This window comes from Pimephales promelas, chromosome 21 (genome assembly GCF_988280905.1).
Source record: "Pimephales promelas chromosome 21, fPimPro1.hap1.1, whole genome shotgun sequence".
NCBI classification, from domain to species: Eukaryota; Metazoa; Chordata; class Actinopteri; order Cypriniformes; family Leuciscidae; genus Pimephales; species Pimephales promelas.
The window spans coordinates 5,566,368-5,579,776 of NC_142789.1; the positions used below are offsets into that span (position 1 = coordinate 5,566,368).

The window sequence follows — 13,409 nt, forward strand, 5'->3', positions numbered from 1 at the left end:
GGAGAAAGTAGGTTTACATTATTGCTGATCTTTTTAGTGCATGAAAATCAGGATCATCTCAAACTAAAGCCAGACGTTACCTGTTTTTGTTTTGCGTGGCTCCTTTACAGTGCGTTTCAATATAAATCATAATTTTACAATCTTGAAGAGATTCTTTGTGTGGTTTCTTGTGACATCCTGATATGATATCATTTCCTGTTCCCTGTTATTCATTTGCTGTTGACTCTGAGTGGTCAGCTGTGCACGAGTCCACAATGACTGTTCGACCAGTTTGTTACATAATGTCTTAAAATTAACCCTTTTTACAGTTTTTAACTCTATCCCCATCAGAACACAAAAGTGGAAATCAATACTAGATAAATGCATTTCATTAAAGACATACAAATGTATCAACATGCTATTCATTTTATTACACACAGAACTCTTTAAAGTTGGCGTGAAACGGAAGTTGAGATTGTCATTTTTTCCTTGTCGTGACGTATATCCGAGTGAAACGGCTTCTGAAATTAGAAAAATATGTAGGGCAGGGCTTGATTTCGTCATTCGGGAATTGATTGGATCGTTGGAGGTTGGGCGTTGCAAACAAAATGGAGGCAGATTTGAATGTAATAATCGGAGAGGCCGCACCCTCATCGACTCTGGCCGCACACTTTCGCCATTACACGTGACCGAAAGAGAAGAGAGGTCGTTTCGATGGGGGAGGGAAGGGTAATATATTTGATTAACGATTATAATGGTACATGAATTTTTAAAAAATAATGAAGTCAGTGCACAGATAAATCATTTATAATAAACACTACAATATTACATATAAAAAGAAGATTTGTCAAATTTGATTTCATGCCGACTTTAATTGTTAATTGCATACCTACGGAAACAGTGATTTGTGTGAATTTGTTGACTGTCCATTAAGTAAACTAAGCTAAGCTAAGCTAATCTGAGCTAAGCTAAGCTACGCTAAACTGATCTAATCTAATCTAAAGCAGCTGCATCTCATGAACAGTTTCACAATCTGCATACCCAGACAGCAAACTGACATTGAATCAACGTGGAAACGACGTCTCTCATGACATTGAAACAACGTTGATTTGCTCATCGAATTAACGTTGAACCAACGTCAGACGCGGCATTCTTCAAAGCTAAATGAAATCGAAAATTGGTTTGCTTTCATAACGTTGAAACAACGCGTTGATTTCAAGTTGATTTTCTGTTAGTTTTGAAAGAATGACGCGTCTGACGTTGGTTCAACGTTAATTCGATGAGCAAAACAATGTCAGATCAACGTTGTTTCGATGTCATATTTCCACGTTGATTCAATGTCAGTCTGCTATCTGGGTAATTTGCTAAGAACCACCACAATAACTATTGCAACACATGAGGTTTGCTTCATAATAGAGAGACATAGACACAGTTGGCAGCTTCCTAAATTCCTGCACATTTTTATTTTAATGTTTAGGTTTTATTACTTGTAAAAAATACCTCATAAAATTGCAGCAAGCCAAAATTATGCAGATAAATTGTAACATACTAAAGATTAATTTAGAAGTGTAAATGTAGGAAAGGCTCATGCAGAATCTTTCTGATATCTTTAGGCATTAGTTGAAAACGGCGTATTTGCCCTGAAACCCTTCTTTTTAAAATGCGAAAAACAAGCAGAATTTCTGTTTTTGTTGTTGTTGGTGGTGGTTTTTTTGAAAAACAAATGACCTAAAAGAAACAATGTGTCGTCATATACTGTAAGCATTACACTAATACGACATGCTAATAATCTGATGCAAAGTATTCTGGGTGGTTGCAGGAGGTTAAAGGCCTTGCTTGTGTTCAGAGTCGATCAACATCAAGCAGTTTGTTTTCCACTCAGACTTAATGGGTGTGTGTGTGGTTTGCAGACGTCAGACGTGTGTATGTGTGTGGTTTTTGGCCGTTCCTGTGTACCAGCTGCAGGAGCCGTTGCTGTTTCTGATGCAGGCGAACTTTGACCTCGAAGAAGACCATTCAACAAACACGCACTCGTTCTCAGAGCTGGGCTGACAGGGCTGATCAGTGCAGCTGGAGATCTGCAGATTAATATAGTACAATACAATATATACTTTCAGTTATGTTTTTGTACACTCAGATTGGACATTGAAATGAATTAGAGAATGAGTGGTTCTCTTAGTCTTCTAGTTGGGTTAAAATGTTGGGTTAAAAATAACCCAACGAGTACTATGAAGTGCTATAGCACCTTCCCAACTGTGGGTTATTTTAACCCAGTGCATTGGATTATTACTCAAAATTACCAACGATTTGAAAACACCCAATGGTTGGGTTAAAAAATAACCCAATGTTGGTAACACTTTACTGTAAGGGTACATGAATTATCATGAATTATGCATTCATTAATATCTCATGAATCATCAGGAACTAACACAAGTTCAACGTTGTTCATTCATGACTTCATCAAGAAAACATCATGATCATATTACGCACGATCATGATGTTTTCTTTGTTCACAGTAATGCCACCATTAATAGCACATCAGTGTTTCAAAGGACCTAGCCACTTTAGTTGATGGGCCACACACACGATGAAGTCATTGATAGATAATGCTTAGTTAATGATGACATCTGTATTTGATTAACAGAATTTGTGTGCTATGAGCTGTGATTGGTTGATTTTGGGGTCTGTTCAATACAGTAGTCATCATTAACTAAGCATTAATCTATTAATGACTTCATCATGTGTGTGGCCCCTCAACTAAAGTGGTCACTAGGCCACTGACCCAGACAAAGAACAAAGAAAACATCATGATCATGCATAATAAATCACAATTCATGATGATGTGCTCATCTTAGTAAAGGTGTTGTTCATTCATGAAATTATGAATGAAAAATATTGAACTTGTGTTAGTTCCTGGTGATTTTTGAGATATTAATGCATGAATGAATTCATGATAGTTCATGTACACTTACCGTAAAGTGTAACCAAAAATTCAATTTCTCTCAAATATTGTTCACAAATCTGTGTTAGTGAGCACTTCTCCTTTGGCCAGATAATCCATCCACCTCACAGGTGTGCCATATCAAGATACTGATTAGACCGTATGATGAATATACATTAATGCTTGTTTGATGTGTGTGCGTCCAGTTATATTTCATAAATTAGTATAAACAGACACAGATTGTCCAGTCAACACTATCAATCATGACTAGTCTTAACTTAGATGTATATTGTACAGTTAAAGTCCATTAATGTACTGCAGTCTGTCTCGAGTCCTCTAAACAAATCTCTTCCAATCTGACATCTGTCCAAATTCAGTCCAGGAGGGCCACTATCCTGCAGAGTTTAGCTCCAACCCCAATTAAACGCAGCTATAAAGTCTTGATTAGCTGCATGTTGATGGTCATTAGGCATGCTAAAAACTTACAAGCAGGTGTGTTGAAGCAAGTTGGAACTAAACTGTGGAGGACAGTGGCCCTCCAGGACCGAGTTTGGACACATTACGTGCTACCATGATGCTAATCATTGCACAGGTGTGCCTTAGGCTGGCCATAATAAAAGACTACTCTAAAATGTGCAGTTTTATCACAGAGCACAATGCCACAGATGTTTTAAGTTTTGAGGGAGCGTGCAATTGGCATGTTGACTGGAATTTACGTAGCCGATATGACAGACTTGTATGACATATACAATGTAAAAAAAATGCTGGGTTGTTTTAACCCAACATTGGGTCAAATGTGGACGAACCTAGCCGTTGGGTTATTTTTTTAATTAAAATTTTAACCCAACGTTCGGGTTTGTCCATGTTTGACCTAAAATTGGGTTAAAACAACCCAACATACATTATTTAATATGTCGGCCAATTTATTTTTTTATTGGATTGATAACTATAACATAAAAATTAACATATGTCGGACAATACTAATATGGTGGCCGATATTTCGTCCATCTCTAAAGAAATGTGTTCTTACCTTGCATTCACAGCCTTTCTGATATCTGTATTTGATGTTGTTCTTCTGCATTAAGGAGATACTGTCCCAGCGCATAATGAGGTCGCACAGTGTAATAGACATTACCTCATCATTCATGAACTCTCCTAAGGGACAGCAAACATATTGTGTATTTCATTTTTGTTTTATATTGCCTGAGGTCCACTCATAATGTTAGTCTGTGTTTTCAAATTCCTGTTAAATCAAAACTATTTAATGTGGATCTCTCTGAACTAGATTTACCTTCAAGGAGTAGATCATTTCTAAAAAAAACTTTTGCTGATAATTTACTCACCCCCATCTCATCAAAGATGTCCACGTCTTTCTTTCTTCAGTCGAAAAGAAATGAAGGTTTTTGATGAAAACGTTCCAGGATTTTCTCCATATAATGGACTTTACTGGGAACCAAACAGTTCAAGGTCCAAATGAGAGTTTCAGCGCAGCTTTAAAGGGCTTTAAACTTCGACAGACGATGAATAAGGGTCTTATCTAGGACCCTTCGAGTCATGACTCGAAAAAAGATTTGTTAATTTTGATGAACGAGTTTGAACAGGAGAGTCACGAACGCTCATCACAGAACAGAGCAAGGCGAGCATTTGAGCTTGAAACTTTTTTATTTATTTTTTAAATGACCGATCGTTTCGCTTGATAAGACCCTTATGCATCGTCTGGTGTCGTTTAAAGCCGTTTGAAACTGCACTGAAACTCTCATTTGGACCTTGAAACGTTTGGTTCCCATTGAAGTACATTATATGGAGAAAATTCCTGGAATATTATCATCAAAATCCTTAATTTCTTTTCAACTGAAGAAAGACATGGACATCTTGGATGACATGGGGGTGAGTAAATTATCAGCAACATTTTTTTTTTAAACTTTCACAGCGTTGTATAGCTGGAGCAGCCTGACATGTTGAGGTATAAAAGTTATAAAACACATTAAAAAAAAACAGGGAACATCTCATGCAGCCGACAGCAAGCCACTTGGGTCATCGAGCAGTAAATTAACGAGACTCAGACCTTTCCAACGATCTGGGTTGTGTCAAGATTAGAAAAGTTTAGATTAAAGTAGTTAAAATAATTTTGTAACCTGACTCCGTCCACTAGGGGAGGAGCCTGCTAAAATAATTTAAAGTACCATTTCCAGAGTAAGACAAGATCCAATCTCAAAATGGTTTTCACAGGATACATTTCTGAGTTTGTAAGCTTTCGAATGACATAGGGCTTGGGCACTGCTTTGCATTCTGGGACGTGGCAGCCATGTTGACAGCTTCGCGAATGTAAAAATACAGCAAGTCGAACGAAGAGAAGCAGCAGAGTTGGGAAAATTGGGAAATTGGAGAAAGAAAATAAAAAAGATGTTAAAATTTATTTTACGAATTTTACCGGGATACGTTTACAGGGACAAACACGGCACTTGGATCCGAAATTTCCAACAAACAGTGGGAGCGCAGTAACTTGTAATTCAGACAAAGGTAAACTGTGCTTAACCTAGCTGCTAGTTTAGTAACAGTTATAGTGGTAACAACCATTCACACATGTAACATACTTTTAACTATGTGTTTAAAAGTGTAGTTAGAAGCTGTTTTAAGCAAAACTTAAGTTAGTAAGCAAAACGATACTGAGGGCAAGGGGGTAGCAACAGGACAACAGTACAGAGACTGACAGGTCCGAAGGAAGGTCTAACGTCAATGTTATGAGAGTATTAAAATACGGGATATTTTACAGGAAAAAAACAGGACGACAGCTGGAAAAGATCTCAAAAACGTGTGAAACCCAGAATAAAAGGAAGGTTTGACAGCTAACGGTACTAAGTACACTTTTGAAACACAGTTAAAACTACATGTGTGAATGATTGTTAGCACTAACAGTTACTAAACTAGCAGCTAGGTGGAGCGCATCTTCTTTGTCCGGATTACTGTGTTCCCACTGTTTGCTGACTCTTTGTTGGAAATTTCATATGGATCCAAACCGTTAAAAGTGCCAGTTTTGTCCACATACCGGTCCCTGGCTTCCATATATTTAACACATCCCAATAAATTCCATATCCTTTTGCCACATCCATCAACTCTGTTGCTTCTCCTCGTTCGACTTGCTGTATTTTTCAACCCGATCTCACGGGAATTCGTACAAATTTTACGAGGTGGCTAATTCGTAACAATTTGTACGACCTCACTCGTACGAATTAGTATGATTTAGCTAATTCGTACATATTTTACGAATTAGCCAATTCGTATGAATTCGTACGAATGACCTACCCCTGACCCCGCCCCTAAACATAACCGTCACGTGGGTTTAGACAAATCGTACAAATTTGTACGAGTGAGGTCGTATGAATTAGTACGAATTAGCCACTTTTGAATCATTCGTACGAATTCGTACGAATTGGTCGTGAGATAGGGTAGTATTTTTACATTCCTAAAGCTGTCAACATGGCCGCCACGCCAAGTAATGACGTCACGACGCCCAAGCCCTATTTATAATGATCACTAAAATAAGTGATACGAAAAAAGCAGGCAATAAAAAAGAGCGCCAAGTGACAGTTAACAATCACAACATTATCTGCGCCATCTAGAGTTTCACGACTGAACTTTGTGTTTACCTGACAGCAGATACTGGCCGTGATTCAGTCTGATCCCACACATTGAACACATCTCACTTGTAGAGGCATACTTGATTTTCTTTATTCTTTCAGATGAACCTTTGAACACCTGCAAAACCAAGATTTTGTGAAACCATTGTTGATATTGTATAGCAGTGTATTGTGTTTTGGGTCTGCAGATCCATTATTTAAAAATTATTATATTTAAAATAGAGTCTCGAGTGTCGGACGCTACAGAAACGCGCTGCGAGGCTTCGAATCCTTTGTTTCGAACAACCCGGTCTCATCCCAAGACGTCATATAACTGACGTTTTGGGACGTCTTTTGACCATACGTCAATATTCGCCTTTTTTAGGGCCCCCTTAAACGTCGGTAGATGAGGTTACGGGATCCTAACTCTACCCCAGACCTAAACCTAACCCTAAACCTAACCCGTCACCTAACTGACGTTAAAGGTAAAGCGTCAGTTGTATGTCGGCCCGGGATTGCCATCTACCGACGTTTAAGGGGGCCCTAAAAAGGCGGATATTGACATATGGTCAAAATACGTCCCAAAACGTCAGTTATATGACTTTTTGGGATGAGACTGTGTTATTTCGAACCAGTGATTGGGCGCGTGTATCAAATCGCCAAAGTCACGTGATTTCAGCAAAAAAAGCTTTCGATGCTTCACAAACAAAGCACATGTCATACGTTCATGTGTCGACAAGAAACTCTCCATTTTACTCATGGACTATTCAGGGGTGTGATTCCCATATAACGCTGTAACTCGCTGCTTCACATAGTACAATGCATCGCTGAAGAAATCATCTAGCTAGTCACGAATGTTTCCCGAAACCATATTATCGCAAATTGGTCATTCAATCACGTTGGTTAATGACGTCACGCAGGTGTTGGACTGATAATACTTTTAATGAATGTGTTTGAGATGGAATTAATGCGCGATGTTTTTTTTAACTATAAATTACGATCATGGCATCTGAGGAATATTTCTCATTTTTCTCAGTTATTTTGCTTTATTTCCAGATTCGATCATACACACTAGAGCTCGTTCACACATGCGCACTCTTCAAACACGACGCTTTAAATCTCTTGACAAACTAAAAGATGTAAATGACATTAGTATGTGTTCTAAATAAAAGATTGCAGTGAATGTCAGCTTGCTGATTTTGCTCAAGATCAGGATTTATTGAGTCACATGTCATGAAAACTATAAACTCTGCTTCTAACCACAGCTCGAGATCTAGATCTGTCAAACACACAACTCTGCAATGTTTGTTGACAAACGATGGTTTCGGGAAACGGTGGAACTGCTGATAACGACTGAACTTGCGACTGTAGTTGGCTAACGATGCTTTCGGGAAACACACTCCTGATTTTGACATCAGTCCAATCTAAAAGCATGCTATATCATTATAATTCCCAGCAGAACATTTATGATCATCAATACTTTATCTCACCTTCAACACTTTGATGTCATATTGAACTTCCCCCATACCATCTATATTTATCTCTCCTGGTAAGATCTTCTCCCCAGTTAACTCAGCTCGAATCACTAATGGGAAAAGCATCAGTTGTTAAATACAGTGTGTGAGGCTGAACACATGAAAATACATTTTTGAGGCGGCGTCATATAAGAGTTCAGAATGTAGTTGTGTCATAGAGGGAATCACCTGTGTCTTACAGAATTGATTTTTAAATATCCTTTAATACATTAGAAAATCAATAACTAAATAGTCCAGCTATTAATGCCTAAAACTACTGTGGCTGAAAAGGTTATTGCGGGAATCGGATACTTAAGGTCAGGAATTGAATACTTGATATAAAATTATTGATTCCTGTGTGTGCATTTCAGTTCGCTTGGCTCTTTTGGACCCTAAAAGAAAATGATACATTTAGTCTTGGTTCACGCATTCACACTGTTATTATTAAAGGGGTGATGAACTGAGGAATCAAATTTTCCTTGAGCTTTTGACATCTAAGAGGTCATCATATTGTAAGAATATCCTATAAGTTTGAGAACTGAAAACGTCCTTGTTAGTCCAATAAAAGCTTTTAATGACACCAGCCTCAGCAAACGACTCGTTTTTCAAAGTGGGGAACTATGATGTCAAAGAGGATAAAACACCACCCCCGCAAAAGAAGACCAATGCCTACTTCAACCCCCGCCCACCGATTTGCACATTACAAGCATATAGCTAAATAACATAGATTCCTACCTCGTGATGACAAACCGGATTGAGCTACCGAGAAATACAAAATATTGTGCAGTGCCTGGTTGTGGAAGACGACAGTCGCTGCATGAGCTTCCTCTGGATTCCAATAGGACTGCATGGATAAACTTATTTTTAATGACGTTCCAGCTGATGAGGTAAAACATTGTCCGTCTGTTCGCTTCAATTCACCGAGGATTGTTTTGTAAACAAGACTGGATTTGCAGACCGATTAAGAGTAACGAACGGTGCTGTGCCGTCTATATTGGATCTGACAGGAATTGTACAACAAACAAACTCTGGGTCGAATCATTCCGGTTGCCATTTTACAACATTGGACGTTTTCAAAACAAGTCCATCGACGGGTGAGTTGAAACTCATTATAATATTCAAAACTGTTATCCACTCACAGCAATGGGCCTTTACTTCCAAGTCTTCAGTGCGAGACGCCCATAAAAACCAAGCGTTTCTGAGCCTGGGCTCAAAACTTAGCCTATTACTTATTCATTTTGATGTTTTTGAATGTAAAAACCAAGCAAACGTCATAAATTGACCTCAGACAACAATATAATAAAATTTAAAAAGCCAGTTCAACACCGAACCTAAAGATACAAAGCAAAAAGAAATGATATTTATGGTATATATTTCTGTGACGGACCTTGCCGAACAATTATGCTGCATCACGTCTATTCTAATGAACCGCTCTAACATAGAAATTGAGTTAGTTTTGGTCAAATCGCACCGGCCAAGAGTCAACACACCCGTAGTGTGATTTAAACCATTCAAGAACTCAATCTGTTCTCTGTTCTACGCACACAGAAAATCAAGCAAGAGCCTGAAAAACAATCTTCATAAAAAATCAAATGCAAAACTTAAAAAAAATCAATAGTTTGGTAGTGAGAGGACTGGCAGACTGATGTTTTCTAGCAGAGGGATTATGTGGGTTTATTATATTGGTTCAGTGAAAGCCACAGGCATCGGCATGTCTGTACAAACCCATGCCGGTCATTCCATGCCTGATTATCCCAGAACAAGGTCTGGAATGCCAAAGCAACTCTGACGCACGGAAACAGGGATCCACACGCTTTCCACATCGGAAAGTCAATATTTAAACCACAAAGACTCTCGATGAATACCTTTGTCTTGTTTTTCCCCAAAAAATCTGAATCTAAATCTGTTTGTAAGCCATACTAGATCACTGAACTTTTATCTGTGCATAATGTGCGTGTTGATAACAGGCATTTAATTTAGCGCAAATGTTTATGAAATATTAGACTGTGACAGTGAAATGTTCTTGATAGATATCTGATTTATCACAGTATTTAAATGGAAAAATTATTAACAAAGAGTGCTTTAGCAGTGCTGGGTATTACTTACAAATTCTAATCCATTGCAGAATGAAAAATTGCATGATGAAGAATGTAATGTTACACATTTTCGGACTGATTAGATTACGTCTGACTTTATGTTTAGGATATTCTGGTACTATTGAACAAAAATACAAAGTGAAAAAAATTGTTGCAAATTTTTCATGAACAAAATTACATCAAACTGGGGATATATTGTATTTGCTATGCCGTGTGGCCTCTAACGTGTTAGATTCTACAAAACTGGAAGACTTTCTGAACATACATAAGCAATATGCTGTTATTCAAAAGATAAAAAAAAAGCCAAATTAGTGAGAATTTATATTTAATATTCAATAAAATGTAAAGTATAAAGTTTTGTTAACACTTTACATAAGGTTCATTAGTTAACATTAGTTAATAATGAACTAATGATGAACTGCGCTTATACAGCATTTATTAATCTTAGTTAAAATTAATTTCAACATTTACTAATGCGGTATTAAATTCAAAGGTTGTATTTGTTAACATTAGTTAAAGGAGTAGTTCACTTTTGAAAAAACTTTTGCTGATAATTTACTCACCCCCATCATCCGAGATGTCCACGTAATTCTTTGTTCAGTTGAAAAGAAATTAAGGTTTTTGATGAAAATATTCCAGGTTTTTTTCTCCATAATGCACTTCAGTAGGAACTAAACGCTTCAAGGTCCAAAAGACACTTCCAGTGATCGTTTCAAGCGATACAATCGCTCATTTAATAAATAAATAACAAAGTTGAAGTTTTATAAGCTCAAATGCCCGCCTTGCTCTGTTCTGTGACGCACATTTGTGACTCTCCTGTTCAAACTCGTTCATCAAAATGAACGAATCTTTTTCCAAGTCATTTGGTTCATTCAACGAACGAAACGAACGAACTGACTCAGAGCAAGGAGAACATTTGAGCTTATAAAACTTAAACGTTGTTATTTATTTATTAAATGAGCGATCGTTTCGCTTGATAAGACCCTTATTCATCGTCTGGTGTTGTTCAAAGCCCTTTGAACAGTTTGCAGTTTGCACTGAAAATGCCTTTTTTCTCCCACTGAAGTGCATTATATGGAGAAAATGTTTCCTGGAATGTTTTCATCAAAAACCTTAATTTCTTTTCGACTGAAGAAAGAAAGACATGAACATCTTGGATGACATGGGGGTGAGTAAATTATCAGCAAAAGTTTTTTGAAATGTGAACTACTCCTTTAATGCACCGTGAATGTAAACAAACCATGAACAGCTGGATTTTATTAACCCTTGTGCTGCATTAGACTTTTAACACCGTTGAGTGCATTAAGGACCAAAAATGGCCACATATTAAACATTGCCTAAAGTATTATATATTATTATTATTTTCCACTTTTACCAAGTTAAATATTTTAACCAGCATCAGTCCTCATCATAACTACCAAAAAAGTATTCAATTTCAGGATTTTAACCCTTTAATTACCAGTTTTGTTTGCGAAACCATCGATTTGTATAAGAGGAAAAAACACAAAAATTCAATTATTTTCAATAAACTAAACTTTAGATTTGGATTATCACAGTCCCACTTTGCAAAAAATCCCACTTAGCGCGTTAGAGACCAAAAATGGCCACCTATTAAACATTGCCTATTGCCTAAAATAAGGTGCATTTCCACCCATAGGGAATAAATATGTAGTGACGTCATCTGGTGGAATACACTATATAATGCAAATATAATGCTTTTGCTTCAAAATGAAAGGATGTTTGTGCAAAAATCATGTTTCATGTATTACTGACAGCCTCAGATTTAAACAACGTTTTAATGGGTTTCAATGGGCCATTTTTGGTCTTTATGGTGCTGAGTGTTACTATTTGACCTACACAGTGTGTGTTATACATATTTTGCAAAATGGGATCACATTTTTTACATGTATCCAAAAAGTCACAATTTTGCCAAATTTCATACCATTTGCATTAAAACAGCCAAAATGGTCAAAGAAATTAAACTGCAAAAGACCAAAAATGTCCCTAATGCAGCATAAGGGTTAACTAACATCAACAAAGATAAATAAATACTGTAACAAATGCATTGATCAAAGTTAGTTTATGTTAGTTAATACATTAACTAATGTTAAATAATGAACTTTATTGTACAGTGTTTCCATTTTTTTAAAATCTGTGTAATCCAGCTGTAATGAGATTGAGCTCCAGTGTGACGTACCTATCGAAGAACTGCAGAATAACTCCTGTGGATGAGCTGGAAAACAGGTGCAGCTCTCGCTCACACACACACACGCACACACCAGGAGCGCAGCAGACAGCAAGACGCTCATCGTCATGCTCACACACTCGCAGATCAGCAACTGTATGAAACACACACTGAATGAAATTCTTCCTCTGTGTGTGTGTCTGTCGATGATCTCCTTCAGTCTCGAGGGGCTGCGAGTCATTTATAACTTCAGGACAAGACCAGCCTTCTACTGTAATAAACACACCCCACCCTCTACACACACACACACACACATGCTCTCTCTCACACAATCACACACACATACACACTCAGAATCTGTGGAGATGACTGATCTGATTGTACAATCAGTCTTGTTTGACTGTGAATGATCAGATTATGAAAGTAAAACTGCTTGCGTGCAGTAAAGACAGTCAGTGGTTTGTGGCCAGAAGATAAACAGGTCTTGTTTACACACACTACACCACAGTCATGCAGTTATGCACAGTTATAGATGTAGTACAGAGCAGATGACTAACAGAAGTTAAACAATGACACTCCATTACATTGTAGAATTATAACCATAACATTATAGGATTATGACACTCATGGAAGTGTCGTAATAAGGTGCATAGAGAAAACTGCCATGAATAAGGAACACACAGGAGAAGATCATAACTTAACCACATTATCACTGATGATGACAGAATCCATGTTAATAATTAACAAGGAGACTAACTAGGGACATAAGGAAAATAGGAACACGAAACTAAACGTGACTGGAACACAACATGCTGAATTCATTTCATCATAGCATACTCTTAGAAGTTGCTTTCACAGATCAAAGATAAATTGAGTTTTTGTCTCTCAAAAGAAAAAAGCGATTCTGAACTGACATGAATCGTCAGTAATTCAGTCTCAGGTTTGTAACTCATTTGCATAATGCCCGCCTCTGGTCCTGATTGGATGAGCAGCGTCTCTTAGCTCCTCCCTCAAACACTGTAGTGTATCTGAGACTTGAAGAGTTTGGTTCATGTTGTTTGTGTCGCGAAGACGCTG

General features: G+C 37.5%; 2 protein-coding genes across 2 annotated transcripts in view; one reads left to right on the plus strand and one right to left on the minus strand.

Annotated features, from left to right (window-relative positions):
• syn2b (synapsin IIb) overlaps positions 1 to 13,409 on the plus strand; it is an 84,055-nt gene that overhangs the window by 54,193 nt on the left and 16,453 nt on the right. The window lies entirely within an intron of this gene.
• timp4.1 (TIMP metallopeptidase inhibitor 4, tandem duplicate 1) lies at positions 1,416 to 12,563 on the minus strand. The gene is made up of 5 exons (XM_039648556.2): positions 12,345 to 12,563; positions 8,028 to 8,122; positions 6,568 to 6,676; positions 3,951 to 4,075; positions 1,416 to 2,057 (listed from the first exon to the last, which is right to left on the minus strand). Exons 1-5 carry the CDS (start codon positions 12,460 to 12,462, stop codon positions 1,893 to 1,895), a joined length of 612 nt encoding a protein of 203 aa, XP_039504490.2. The 5' UTR covers positions 12,463 to 12,563; the 3' UTR covers positions 1,416 to 1,892.

Coding starts and splice junctions, on each gene's coding strand:
- timp4.1 (XM_039648556.2), bottom strand. CDS start 12,462: ATGACGATGAGCGTCTTGCTGTCTGCTGCGCTCCTGGTGTGTGCGTGT. Junction 8,123..12,344: donor ATTCTGCAGTTCTTCGATAG/GTACGTCACACT, acceptor TTTTCCCATTAG/TGATTCGAGCTGAGTTAACT. Junction 6,677..8,027: donor ATGACATCAAAGTGTTGAAG/GTGAGATAAAGT, acceptor TTGGTTTTGCAG/GTGTTCAAAGGTTCATCTGA.